This window comes from Scyliorhinus canicula, chromosome 24 (assembly GCF_902713615.1).
Source record: "Scyliorhinus canicula chromosome 24, sScyCan1.1, whole genome shotgun sequence".
Taxonomy (NCBI): domain Eukaryota; kingdom Metazoa; phylum Chordata; class Chondrichthyes; order Carcharhiniformes; family Scyliorhinidae; genus Scyliorhinus; species Scyliorhinus canicula.
Genome location: NC_052169.1, coordinates 19585478 through 19599726, shown reverse-complemented (window position 1 = coordinate 19599726; position 14249 = coordinate 19585478). Strand labels below are relative to the sequence as shown.

Here is a 14249-nt window from a genome sequence, read left to right as displayed (position 1 = left end):
CCTTCCCCACATGTTTCTAGCTGTCTGAGGGCCGGACATAGTCTGCGGTTGACTGCACGCCACGGTGTTGATAGAAAAGCATTCTCGTGGCACAGAGGCAAAGAGGTTGCTGTATAAATAGTCCCTCACAACACAAGAATTTTCCGGAACAGAATGAGGCTGGTGGACCCCCAATAAGCCTGTCCTCCCCTTTCCTCTCAAAATCAAATTCCTGTCACATAGAATTTACAGTGCAGAAGGAGGCTATTCGGCCCATCGAGTCTGCTCTTGGAAGGAGCACCCTACCCAAGTTCAACACCTCCACCCTATCCCTATAACCCAGTAACCCCACCCAACACTAAGGGCAATTTTGGACACTAAGGGCAATTTTAGCATGGCCAATCCACCTAACCTGCACATCTTTGGACTGTGGGAGGAAACCGGAGCACCTGGAGGAAACCCACGCACACACGGGGAGGTTGTGCAGACTCCGCACAGACAGTGACCCAAGCCGGAATCTAACCTGGGACCCTGGAGCTGTGAAGCCATTGTGCTATCCACAATGCTACCGTGCTGCTCATTGTTCCACCCTTCTAAATTGTAGAAATACTTCAGCCCGTCACCTCGCTCTCTCTTTGGCATGGTCTTCAGTAGAATTGACCCTGTTCACTCTAGCTCACTGTCAAAACCTCTCCTCATCTCACTCGCTAAAACTCATCTCCTTGCTTAAGCATTTGACCAGCCTCCTCTGTAAAGCACTTTGGGACGTTACCCTCTGTGGTGAATGTAATTCACACTGTATTGTACTGTATGGTATTGTGTCCTTGTGGGCTCTGTCTTTGAGCCGTTGCGCGGCTCTGCCCATAGGGGGAGATGAGGAGCTTGTACTGGGCTCCACCCTCGGCTCCACCCATGGCCCCTCCCGCTACCGCCGTGTGAGCCTGCCCTCAGTTCTTCTGGTCGCAGGCAGGCTCAGTTGTAAGACTATTAAAACCACAGTTTACTTCCAATCATGTTCCGAGTTAATTGATGGTCAGATCACCCTCCCTATCGGCTGACTGTGCGTGAACCACAATCCATGGTATATTCGATATTACACCTGCTCTCCATGAAGGTCGCCATCGTTCCTGAGGACTATAGGTAGCTCTCGCCTTTGGAGAGAGAGAGCTGCTGACTGGCGGTAATTTAACCTGATGGTCACCTCACCTCGGGCGAGGGGCAAGGTTCAGAAGGCCCTGGATAACCGCAGCTGGTATGGGAATTGAACCCGCGCTGTTGGTCTCACAAACCATCACAAACTAGCTGTGCAACTGAGCTAAAACAACCTCATTTGTGCTATCACCAGATCCCACTTGACTGGAAACCCTGGCGTTAATCTTGCAGATTCATGTTTTGTGTGGTGTGGAGGGGCGGGGTGGGGGAGGGGGTGCGTTCCTGCTGAACGCTCCCACCAGTCGAGGCCCTGGTAGAGGGTAGAACCCCAGGCATTGTGCTTCATGCAGTGGGGTAGGAGTTCATCACTGGGTCAAGAACAAAGAGCATTGAGCACAGGAACCGGCCCCTCAGCCGTCTAAGCCTGCTCAGAGCATGCTGTCCATCTAACCCTAAACCTTCTACACTTCCTGGGTCCGTATCCCTCTATTCCCATCCTATTCATGTATTTGTCAAGATGCCCCTTAAATGTCACTATCGACCCAGCTTCCACCACCTCCTCCGGCAGCGAGCTCCAGGCACCTACTACCCTCTCCTCTGTGTAAAAAACTTGCCTCATATATCTCCTCTAAATTTTGCCCCTCGCACCTTAAACCTATGTCCCCTAGTAATTGACTCTTCCGCCTTGGATAAAAGCTTCTGACTGTCCACTCTGTCCATGTCCCTCATAATTTGTAAACTTCTATCAGGTTGCCCCTCAACCTCCGCGTTTCAGTGAAAACAATCTGGGTTTATTCAACCTCTCCTCATAGCTAATGCCCTCCATACCAGGCAACAACCTGGTCAATCTCTCTGTCCCCTCTCTCAGCCGCAACATCCTTCTGGTTGGGTGGCGACCAGAATTGAACACCTATATTCGAAGTGTGGCCTAACTAATGTTCTATACAGCTGCAGCTTGATTTGCCAATTTTTATATTCAATGCCCCGGCCAATGAAGCCAAGCATGCCGCCTGCCTTCTTGTCATGCAGTAAGATCACAGACAACACCTGTTTGCATTTAATGGCGAAAATGTCCTCGGCCACTTCTCAGGAGAATTAATCAGACAAAAAGTGACACCCAGCCTAGGTGGAGATGGTGGGAGAGGGTCCACAAAGTTCTTTGTCAAAGATAAGCAGAGAATGCTGGAAAACCTCAGCATCCTGGTACCCACAATATCATAGAATTTACAGTACAGAAGGAGGCCATTCGGCCCATCGAGTCTGCACCGGCTCTTGGAAAGAGCACCCTACCCAAGGTCAACACCTCCACCCTATCCCCATAACCCAGTAACCCCACCCAGCACTCAGGGCAATTTTGGACACTAAGGGCAATTTAGCACGGCCAATCCACCTAACCTGCACATCTTTGGACTGTGGGAGGAAACCGGAGCACCCGGAGGTAACCCACGCACACACGGGGAGGACGTGCAGACTCCGCACAGACAGTGACCCAGCCGGGAATCGAACCTGGGACCCTGGAGCTGTGAAGCAATTGTGCTAACCACAATGCTACCCTGCTGCCCTTCCATCACTTTACTGATGATCAACAGTAGACAGATGTGGTAGTAATTGTGGTTAGATTTGTCCTGTTTCTTGTGTACAGGACATACCTGGGCAATTTTCCACATTGCTGGGTAGATGCCAGTATTGTAGCTGTACTGGAACACTAGAAATCGGAGTATCGAATGGTTCCAGATGCAGGATAAACGACATGGGCAATAGTCCTTGCCCGGAATCTCCACGGATATAAATGCCAGTATTGTCACTGAACTGGAACAGCTTGGCGAGGGGCGTAGTAGGTTCTGAAACACATGTCTTCAGTACGATTACTGGAATATTATCAGGGCCCATAGACTTTGCAGTATCCAGTACCTTCAGCCCTTTCTCGGTATCACGTGGAGTGATTGAATTGGCTGAAGGCTGACATTCATGATTCAGGGGACCCTCTGTTGTCAAAGTGAGTTACCCAGATACTAGAGGCTAACCCTCTGGCGGTGAACTCTTGGTGTGAGATAACATCCCCCAGGGAACCAGAACTAGGGAATGTGTTCCACAATTCAACATCAGTATGTCTCGCCTCCAAAGATAATGTGAAGCACAGCACGAGATTTGTGTTTGATACTTTTTCTCTGTTCCTTCTGTCCCTCCACACAGTCTATTCCTGTGCGTTCCAGAAAGATATCCTGATCCAGGGTCGCTTCTACATCTCCAGCAACTGGCTCTGCTTCTACGCAAGCTTCTTTGGAAAGGACATTAAGGTGTGTGACTGATGAGAATGGCATCCAGCTCATTTCATATTTATAATACATAGCCAGCGAATCTAAAGGGGATGGGGGCAGTACATCTGGAAGACCCTGCCGGTGGAAGGGCTGGAGAATACCGCCCATTGAGTCATTCACAGCACAGAGGGAGGCCATTCAGCCCATCGGGTCCATGCCAGCTCTCTGTGGAACAATCCACGCAACCGTGTTCCCTCGTTCAAGCCCCGTGGTCCAGGAAATTTAATTTCATCAAATGCCCGCACGCTTTCCTTTCCAAATCATTCATCACCACGCACGTCAGCAATGAGTTCCAGGTCATTACCACTTGCTGCATTAAAAAGGTCTTCCTTACATCTCCCCACCTCCCCATCACTCCATGTGTATTGCCCAAAATCTTAACTCTGTGTCCCCTGTCTTTGCACCTTCAGCTAATGGAAGCACTTTTCCTATCTCAACCTCAACTAAACCTGTCACAACTTTGTGCATAGATCTCCATCAAATCTCCATCTTGCCCCCAGAACATCCCCAGCGTCTCCAGCTTCACCTCTGAACTAAAACCCCTCATTCCTGGAACCATACACCCCCCTCCCCCCCCTCTCTCTCTCTCTTTCGAGGACCCTCACATCGAGTGCGATTCCCCCCTGCTAATGGCGGGATCTTACAGTCCAGCCGATGTCTACAAGGGTTTCCGTACCCCGCCCCTGCTGCACTGTGGAGGGTCATCATTGGCGGGACTGGAGAATCCCACCAATGGGAAGTGGTTGGAAAATTTCAGCCATCCTTCCTAAAGTGTGGTGACCAGAACTGGATGCGACACTTTAGTTGGTACCTAACCAGAGCTTTAGAAAGGTTCAGCCTAACCTCCCTGCTTTTGTAGTCAATGACGTTATTTCTGAAGCCCAAGATACCATATCCTTTGACCAGACTCTTCTGCCAACAGTTGTGCTTCACTAATAACTACAAAAACTGATGAATAAATCACACGAGATTAAAATTCCCAACAGAGTCATAGTAATAGAAATGATTAACTTTAACAACATTGATCTCCTGTTATAAACATATATTTTAGTTTAAATGTCTGGGGAATAAGGGCAGTACGGTGGCGTAGTGGTTAGCACTGCTGCCTCACGGTGCGAAGGTCCCGGGTTTGATCCCAGCTCTGGGTCACTGTCCGTGTGGAGTTTGCACATTCTCCCCGTGTCTGTGTGGGTTTCACCCCCACAACCCACAATTAAGGGCAGCAGGGTAGCATGGTGGTTAGCATAAATGCTTCACAGCTCCAGGGTCCCAGGTTCGATTCCCGGCTGGGTCACTGTCTGTGTGGAGTCTGCACGACCTCCCCCTGTGTGCGTGGGTTTCCTCCGGGTGCTCCGGTTTCCTCCCACAGTCCAAAGATGTGCGGGTTAGGTGGATTGGCCATGCTAAATTGCCTGTAGTGTCCTAATAAAAGTAAGGTTAAGGGGGGGGGGGGGTTGTTGGGTTACGGGTATAGGGTGGATACGTGGGTTGAGTAGGGTGATCATGGCTCGGCACAACATTGAGGGCCGAAGGGCCTGTTCTGTGCTGTACTGTTCTATGTTCTAACCCAAAGATGTGCAGGTTAGGTGGATTGGCCATGCTAAATTGCCCCTTAATCGGGAAAAAATGAATTGGGTACTCTAAATTTATATTAAAAAAATGTCTGGAAAAAATGAAGGAGAAAGACTGGATATGGACATAGCAGCCCAGGGCAGATTTCCCAGTCCTACCATCATCCTGGGCAGGATAGGAATATCTGGGGAGCGGCCAATAGCCGATTGACTCTCGAAATGTTCCTGTCCCGCCCACGACGATGATAGCCGCCAGAGGGAAATATCGGCCAGCATTTCATCGATCACCCGGTACACGGCCCTTCAGTCCCATAAATTTCAATAGATCGGAATATCGGCTGTGTTGTAACACGGACAGCGTCCATTTTGTGTCCTGGCTCCTGTTTCATTTCATCCCTTCCCGCGGTCCCTGAAACTGACACAAGAAATGGCAGAAAGAACCTAACCGTCGCCACTTCTAAATCTTACAGGTCACGGTTTCGGTTACGTCAGTCGTGCTGGTCAAGAAACACCGGACGGGAGGTCTGCTTCCCAACGGCCTGGTCATCCGGACAAGCTCCAACGAGAAGGTGAGGCCAGCACTTGGTTCGTGTCCAACCACTCGCCCTCCACTGGGTTGGAGTGGAGTGCCGACAAGGAACCCCGAGAGAAAGGCTTTACATCCAGTTCAGAGGAGGTCCATGAGGCAGATCCTAAAACGGCGGTGACCCACGAGGAAAGGTGCGGGCCACTGAAATTCCTTGGACAACCCGGGCGCGATTCTTCGGTCCCGCAGCCGACCATTGTGGCCACCCTAGGCCTTCGGGAAATACGCGGGGCGTGGGTATGCTGCCGGCGGACTGGAGAATCCCGTCGGCAGAGAATTCCGCTGCCGGTCCCTACACTGCTCGACGTCTGTCGTGCACGCGGTTTGGACGTGTAATCATGTCCCCAAAAGACTTTGGCCGCAATTCCCCGCAAGTTCAGATTCCCTGTTCCCGCGACAGCGCACCCCTGCCCATGGTTTTCCCGGCGGCGTGTGGTGGCTTTGATGGGAAATCCCGCTGACATGTGGCGGGAGTAGGGAATCCCGGCAAACGGCGTAACGCCAAGAAACACGCGACTGGGGGGAACGGAGAATCCGGCCCTTTCTATCTAATTGTTCCGGAGATGTGGGTGTTTTTGGCACGGCCAGCATTGGTTCCCCATCCCTAATTGCCCTTCAGAGGTTTGTCGTGAGCCGCTGTCTTGAGCCGCTGCAATCCACACGGTGAAGGAGCGTTTTCCTGTTGCGGTTTGATGTGACTGAGTGACCTACTGGGCCTTTTCAGGGAGTAATTAACAGTCAACCACACTGCTGTGGGTCTGTAGGCTGGACCCGGGTAAGGTTTTCTCCCCAACAGGGAGAACAGTGAACAGGACACGTTTTTACAACAATTTCATGATCATTATCAACGAGACGATCATTTTATTCCAGATTCTTTAATTACATTTAAATTCCCGCAGCTGCTGTGAACTTGTGTCCCTGGAGTTAGATTGAGGAAATCCCGAGCCTGGGGCCTATCGGCCTGTTGCTAAGGATTCAGGCTTCCTGGGAGTGTGCAGTTGGAGGCTAAAAGGAAACATAGAATTTACAGTGCAGAAGAAGGCCATTCGGCCCATTGAGTCTGCACCGGCCCTTACAAAGAGCACCCCACTGAAGCCCAGGTATCTACCCTATCCCCGTAACCCAGCAACCCCCACTTAACATTTTTTGGACACTAAGGGCAATTTAGCATGGCCAATCCACCTAACCCGCACATCTTTGGACTGTGGGAGGAAACCGGAGCACCCGGAGGAAACCCACGCAGACACGGGGAGAACGTGCAGACTCCGCACAGACAGTGACCCAGCTGGGAATCGAACCTGGGACCCTGGAGCTGTGAAGTAACTGTGCTAACCACTATGCTACCGTGCTGCCCTGAAATGGGCACGTGTGGAGATATTCTCATCAATGGGAGACAGGCGCAGGAGCCGGTATTTCTGTCTCTATTCACGCCTGTTCCAAATGGCCACAGGGCAGCATGGTAGCATAGTGGTTAGCACAATTGCTTCACCGCTCCAGGGTCCCCGGTTCGATTCCTGGCTTGGGGCACTGTCTGTGCGGAGTCTGCACGTTCTCCCCGTGTGTGCGTGGGTTTCCTCCGGGTGCTCCGGTTTCCTCCCACAGTCCAAAGATGTGCAGGGTTAGGTGGATTGGCCGTGCTAAATTGCCCTTAGGTTAGGTGGGGTTACTGGGTTATGGGGATAGGGTGGAGATGTGGGCTTCAGTGGGGTGCTCTTTCCAAGAGCCGGTGCAGACTCGATGGGCCGAATGACCTCCTTCTGCAATGTAAATTCTGTGATCCTATGGTAACGCTCAGGAGTCACATTTTGGGGCCTTGGCTGAATTTGCATGAACACTGCACAGGAAATCTGCTGGCCTTACCCAGCCTGGCCTACTTGTGACTCCAGACCCACAGCACTCTGCCCTCTGGAATGGCCCAGCAGAGCCACTCAGCTGTGTCAGGCCTCGACTGGAAAAAGCACCTTAATCACGTCGACTGCAGCCGGCCACAGACTATTCATTATTGTTCACGGGTAGGCCGTGGCAGGAGTGAGATGAGGAGGAATTTCTTCCCTCGGAAGGGAATGGAGGTTTGAGGAGCGCCGAGTGGACCTCTGCCCTTAGCAACAAAACAGGACTCTGGGGCTGGAACCGCTGGGCCTCAACAATGCCTTGTCAGCTCAATACACGAGAGAAATAGGAATCTGCCTCACCAAAAAAAAAAATACAGAAGCAGATGGGAACAAAGGAAAATTAAAAATAAATGAAAATAATCGCTTGGGCAAGGATGAAAATGTTTAATTAATTTCTTCGGAGGTTAAATACATAAAATACAAAGAGGCTGTGAATTGATCCATTTTAGAATAAGCGGGAGGAGACTACAAAGGAGGAAGAGCTAGAAGGTTATGTTGATAGTGTGAGGGGAAGATGGTTGTGAAGGCTCGCATGTTGGCGATAAGGGCAGCATGGACCTTTTGGGTCGAATGGCCTGTTCTGTGCAGTACCTTCTATGTAAAAGATTGAGGAATTGTAAAATACATCATGGAGCTATCAAGAATGTGAGTTTCCCCGACTGAAGGAAAGAGTATATTTGACCTGGAAGGCGGCGCAGTGACTAGCACTGCTGCCTCACGGCGCCGAGGTCCCAGGTTCGATCCCGGCTCCGGGTCGCTGTCTGTGTGGAGTTTGCACGTTCTCCCCGTGTCTGCTTGCGTCTCACCCCCACAACCTAAAGATGTGCAGGGTAGGTGGATTGGCCACGCTAAATTGCCCCTTAATTGGAAAAAATTAATTGGGTGCACTAAATTTATATTTTAAAAAAATATTTGACCTTGAGACGAATTTCTGGCCACAAATCGTCATCACTAAGACCTCCTATTTCCACCTCTGTACCATCGTCCAACTTCACCCCTCACTCAAATCCCCGTCCATGTCCTTGTTGACTTTTGTACTTGACTATTCCAACATTTACCTGGTCAGCCTGCTACACTCCCTACACGCGAGGTCATCAGAGAACTCGGCTCCGATGTCCAAACTAACTCGAGTTCACCTATCACGCCCCTGTGCTCACTGACCTATGCAGGTCCCCGGTTTGCCAAAGCTTCCGTTTTAAAATTCTTATCCTTGTTTCCAAATCCCGCCATGGCCTCCCCTTTCCCAAATCCCCTCCAGCTCCTACAGCCCTCCGAGATCTCTGCGCTCCTCTAATGCTGGCCTCTCGACCCATTTTAAATCGCTCCCACATTGGCAGCCGTGACTCCCGCTGTGAAGGCCCCCAAGTTCTGAACTTCCCTCCCTACACTTCCTCCCCCCCCCCCCCCCCCCCCCCCCCCCAACAACTGCCTCACTTCCATCTTTAAAACCTCCCCCTTTGAACAAACCTACGGTCATCTGAACTAATATCTCCCTCTGTGGCTCATTGTTAAATTCTGTTGGATAATATTTCTCTGAAACACCTTGGGATGTTTCCCGGCCTCAAGGGCGCTATATAAATGCAAGTCGTTATTGTTGTTTCGATTTGTGCTCCGTTTAAACAAAGCTCTCTGTTTTTTTGTCGCTGCAGTACATCTTTGTGTCCTTCATCTCGAGAGACAGTGTCTATGACGTGTTGAAACACGTCTGCTCGCATTTACAGGTAGGATCTGAATCATAGCTGGTCTTTTCCTGCCCTGTCCTGGCACCCTTCGCTGCCCCCTGCTGGAAATCCACTGATCAGCGAATCTCACCATTGAACAAGGAGCTAAAATGCCAAAACCTTCCGTCAAAACTCCTTCAGACCTTTCCTCCCCTGCTTTGATGCATTTTCCTTGCAATCCAGTGTGCTTATTTTGTTCAGTGGATCCTGACGCCTGTTGAAAGTCTTATTGAGTACGCGAGCGAGATTGAAAGAGGTCTTGTTGCACAGTGGCTCGTGGTTCCGTCCCTGAATCAGAGGCTCCAGGTTTAAGTCCCATCGCAGAACGTGACGACCAAGTTCATAACTTGACCGAACAAGTTGAGTATCGGCCTCAACGGCTTCCAACACGCGCCAGTGGCAAGTCCTAAGAGTGGGAGAGATTTCTGGTCAGCTACGTAATGGAAGTAGGGCGGCACTGTGGCGCAGTGGTTAGCACTGCTGCCCCACAGCGTGGAGGACCTGGGTTCAATCCCGGCTCTGGGTCACTGTCTGTGTGGAGTTTGCACATTCTCCCCGTGTCTGCGTGGATCTCACCCCCACAACCCAAAGATGTGCAGGGTAGGTGGATTGGCCACGCTAAATTGGCCCTTAATTGGAAAGAAAAATAATTGCGTACTCTGACTTTATTTTTAAAAAGCTGTGCGATGGAAAGAGATTGGAGCCTCTACCATAGGAATAGTAGGCCATTCAGCCCATCGAGCCTGCTCCGCCATTATGGCTGATCAAACACTTCACTGTCTTTTACACCTACTGTCCCCAAAACCCTTTACTCTATTGTTAATCAAAAGTCTATCAATCTCTGCTTTAAACCTCTGGGTAGAGAATTCCAAAGATTCACCGCCCTCTGTGTAAAGAAATTGCTCCTCATCTCAATCCTAAGTGGCTTTCCCCTTATTTTGAAGTTGTGCTACATATATAATTATAGTATATATAAATGATTTGGAGGAAAATGTAACTGGTTTGATTAGTAAGTTTGCAGACGACACAAAGGTTGGGGGAATTGCGGATAGCGGTGAGGACTGTCAGAGGATACAGCAGGATTTAGATTGTTTGGAGACTTGGGCGGAGAGATGGCAGATGGAGTTTAATCCGGACAAATGTGAGGTAATGCATTTTGGAAGGTCTAATGCAGGTAGGGAATATACAGTGAACCCTCAAGAGTATTGACAGTCAGATGTAGGTGTACAGGTCCACAGATCACTGAAAGGGGCAACACAGGTGGAGAAGGTAGTCAAGAAGGCATACGGCATGCTTGCCTTCATTGGCCGGGGCATTGAGTATAAAAATTGGCAAGTCATGTTGCAGCTGTATAGAACCTTAGTTAGGCCACACTTGGAGTATAGTGTTCAATTCTGGTCGCCACACTACCAGAAGAATGTGGAGGCTTTAGAGAGGATGGAGAAGACATTTACCAGGATGTTGCCTGGTATGAAGGACATTAGCTATGAGGAGCGGTTGAATAAACTCGGTTTGTTCTCAGTGGAACGGCGGAGGTTGAGGGGCGACCTGATAGAGGTCTACAAAATTATGAGAGGCATAGACAGAGTGGATAGTCAAAGGCTTTTTCCCAGGGTAGAGGGGTCAATTACTCGGGGGCATAGGTTTAAGGTGCGAGGGGCAAGGTTTAGAGGAGATGTACGAGGCAAGTTTTTTACACAGAGGGTAGTGGGTGCCTGGAACTCGCTGCCGGAGGAGGTGGTGGAAGCAGGGACGATAGTGATGTTTAAGGGGCACCTTGACAAATACATGAATAGGATGGGAACAGAGGGATCCGGACTCGGGAAGTGTAGAAGATTGTAGTTTAGACAGGCAGCATGGTCGACGCAGGCTTGGAGGGCCGAAGGGCCTGTTCCTGTGCTGTACCTTTCTTTGCTGCCTGTCCCACACGTGGCGGAGCCGACAGATCACACTTTGGACTTAACGGTCATCTCAGAACCCAGCGAACCGGAGTGAAAGCAAGACATCCTCGGTCTGGAGGAACTGCCTAAGAATGTTGATAGTATTAAAATGGCCACACTCCTGTTTCTGGCAGCGGTTAATCATTTACAGTGGTTAGCACTGTTGCTTCACAGCGCCAGGGTCCCAGCTTCAATTCCGGCTTGGGTCACTGCCTGTGTGGAGTCTGCACTTTCTCCCCGTGTCTGCGTGGGTTTCCTCCGGGTGCTCCGCTTTCCTCCCACAGTCCAAAGATGTGCAGGTTAGGTGGATTGGCCGTGCTAAATTGTCCCTTAGTGTCAAAAAAGGTTATGTGGGGTTACTGGGGTACAGGAATAGGGTGGAGGTGTGGGCTTAAATAGGGTGCTCTTTCCAAGGGCCGCTGCAGACTCAATGGGCCGAATGGCCTCCTTCCGCCCTGTAAATTCTATGATTCTATGTGATGCAGATAAATTTAATACATTTTGTCGCGAAAAGCAGCAAAACATTTACAGATTCCGGACGTTCCCATTAATCCCGCTAAGGTTTTGTTTTTTGCGATGACAAAGGAAATCTAGAATTTTCATAGAATTTACAGTGTAGAAGGAGGCCATTCAGCCCATCGAGTCTGCACTGGCTCTTGGAAAGAGCACCCCATCCAAGCCCACACCTCCACCCTACCCCCATAACCCAGTAACCCCACCCAACCCTAAGGGCAATTTTGGACACTAAAGACAATTTATCATGGCCAATCCACCTAACCTGCACATCTTTGGACTGTGGGATGAAACCAGAGCTCCATGAGGAAACCCACGCAGACATTTGAGAACGTGCAGACTCCACACAGACGGTCACCCAAAGCCAGAATTGAACCTGGGACCCTGGAGCTGTGAAGCAACTGTGCTAACCACTATGCTACCGTGCTGCCCAATCTGGTCAAGTAGAACTGATGGGCGATCTACATGGGGTTTCTGTCCTGTCTAATTGGTCTGTGGCGGGGGGGGGGAAGTTTGGTGAATGTGTGTACGATGATGTGGTTGGGTCAGGGAGGGATGTGTATCGTTAACTCAATAACGTGCTCTGTCAGGTAACGGCACCATGGAAACTGCACCTTGTTGAACTCCTTTGTCAGAACTCCATATCGTGGTTGAAGAACCCCAAGCGGTATACCTGCTCAGTCACATTGAGATCGATAAGGCAGAAAATTGACGACTTATTTTTCCTCCGGAATTCAGACTATTGCATTTTCCATATTGTAAGTTAATAAACATATCAACAGCAACGAGCAACCAAATGGCGGGACCCTCCCCCCTCCCGCCCCCCCGGTGTTTTCCCAAGATGGAGGTGACCAGCCTCCCCGAACAGGCGCCGGAATGTGGCGACTAGGGGCTTTTCACAGTAACTTCATTTGAAGCCTACTTGTGACAATAAGCGATTTTCATTTCATTTCATTCATTTCGTAAAGAGGTGGGGGGTGGGTGGGCATCGGCACGACCGGAAGACCCATCGGCACGACCGGAAGATCCAATGGCAGGACCGGAAGACCCATTGGCACGACCGGAAGACCCATTGGCAGGACCGGAAGATCCATCGGCAGGACCGGAAGATCCATCGGCAGGACCGGAAGACCCATCGGCACGACCGGAAGATCCATCGGCAGGACCGGAAGATCCATCGGCACGACCGGAAGACCCATTGGCAGGACGGGAAGATCCATCGGCAGGACCGGAAGATCCATCGGCAGGACCGGAAGATCCAATGGCAGGACCGGAAGATCCAATGGCAGGACCGGAAGATCCATCGGCAGGACCGGAAGATCCAATGGCAGGACCGGAAGATCCATCGGCAGGACCGGAAGATCCTGCCAATGGGTAGGCCTGGAAAATCCCGCCGTAAACGTACACAGGCTGCCCTCTGCCCACTCCAGCGGATTCGTAGGCGTCCCTTTTATCAGAAACATTTGAGAATAGTGACACCTACTGGCCTATTCCTGATATGCCGCTTTTCACAATCAGCGGACACCTCAAAGCGCTTTATAGTCCATGAAGAACCTTTAAAGTGTAGTCGCTGCCGGAGCGTAGGAAACGCAGCAGCCAAACTGTGCACAGAAAGATCCCACAAACAGCAATGTGAGAATGACCCAGATAATCTCTGTCCTCATGATGTCGATACCTGTGTTCTTCAGAATAGTGGCCATGGGGCCTGTCATATCCACCTCAGTGGGTAGGCGAGATCTCCGACAGATGGCAACCCCCCCCTCAATGCTGCACTGGAACATCGGTGTTTGTACTCGAACCTTAGAATGATACCTGAATCCCGAACTCCATGACTGATACACGGCTAACGCTCCAGGTTTGGATTGTTTGCTGGCCACAACCTGATCTTTTTTTTAAAAAAAACAAAACGGGCAGCACAGTGGCGCAGTGGGTTAGCCCTGCGGCCTCACGGCGCTGAGGTCCCAGGTTCAATCCCGGCTCTGGGTCACTGTCCGTGTGGAGTTTGCACATTCTCCCCGTGTCTGCGTGGGTTTCGCCCCCACAACCCAAAAATGCGCAAGCTAGGTGGATTGGCCAAAAATGATTGGGTACACTAAATTTATTTTAAAAAACAACAAAAAAAAACATGAGAAAGTTGTCAACGTCCCGGACCTGAGCTTCAGCCGCAGGTTGACCTCAGTGGTTAGTGTGATCGTTCTTTCCTCTTGCGCTAACTGTGTCATTTCTTGTCCCTCCAGGACAGTAAGAAGAGTTTGAGTGTGAGCCCGTGCCCGGATACGTGTGATTCCCTACCCTTGGTAAGTTGTTTTCCATTGGTTCAAGATTTTTCCACATTCTTAACTTGTTTCCCTCCATTTTTTCTTCTATTCCCAAGGATGCTCCAAGCTGGAATGTTGGTGCTGACTAAACAGTGACAGCACCCTCCCTGTAGTGTGCAATAGCTCTGTGTGTTGATTATGTGAGCCTGTTTACTACTGATGCTCACTATGCTTGATGGGTTAAGCCTGGGTGTGGACTCAGAGGAAAGTCAGCAAAACTGTAGAAAGATCTAGAACAGTGATGGGCAACCTGGGCTAG

At 50.4% G+C, this 14249-nt stretch overlaps 1 protein-coding gene across 10 annotated transcripts in view; it reads left to right on the top strand.

The window, feature by feature from the left end:
* Positions 1–14249, top strand: part of gramd2aa (GRAM domain containing 2Aa) — a 76895-nt gene that overhangs the window by 50270 nt on the left and 12376 nt on the right. For all 10 annotated transcript variants that reach the window (XM_038784252.1, XM_038784253.1, XM_038784258.1 and 7 more), the window contains exons 5-8: positions 3325–3428; positions 5491–5589; positions 9148–9219; positions 13910–13969. In XM_038784252.1, coding sequence (XP_038640180.1) covers positions 3325–3428; positions 5491–5589; positions 9148–9219; positions 13910–13969 — 335 coding nt within the window. The remainder of the gene's footprint in view (positions 1–3324; positions 3429–5490; positions 5590–9147; positions 9220–13909; positions 13970–14249) is intronic.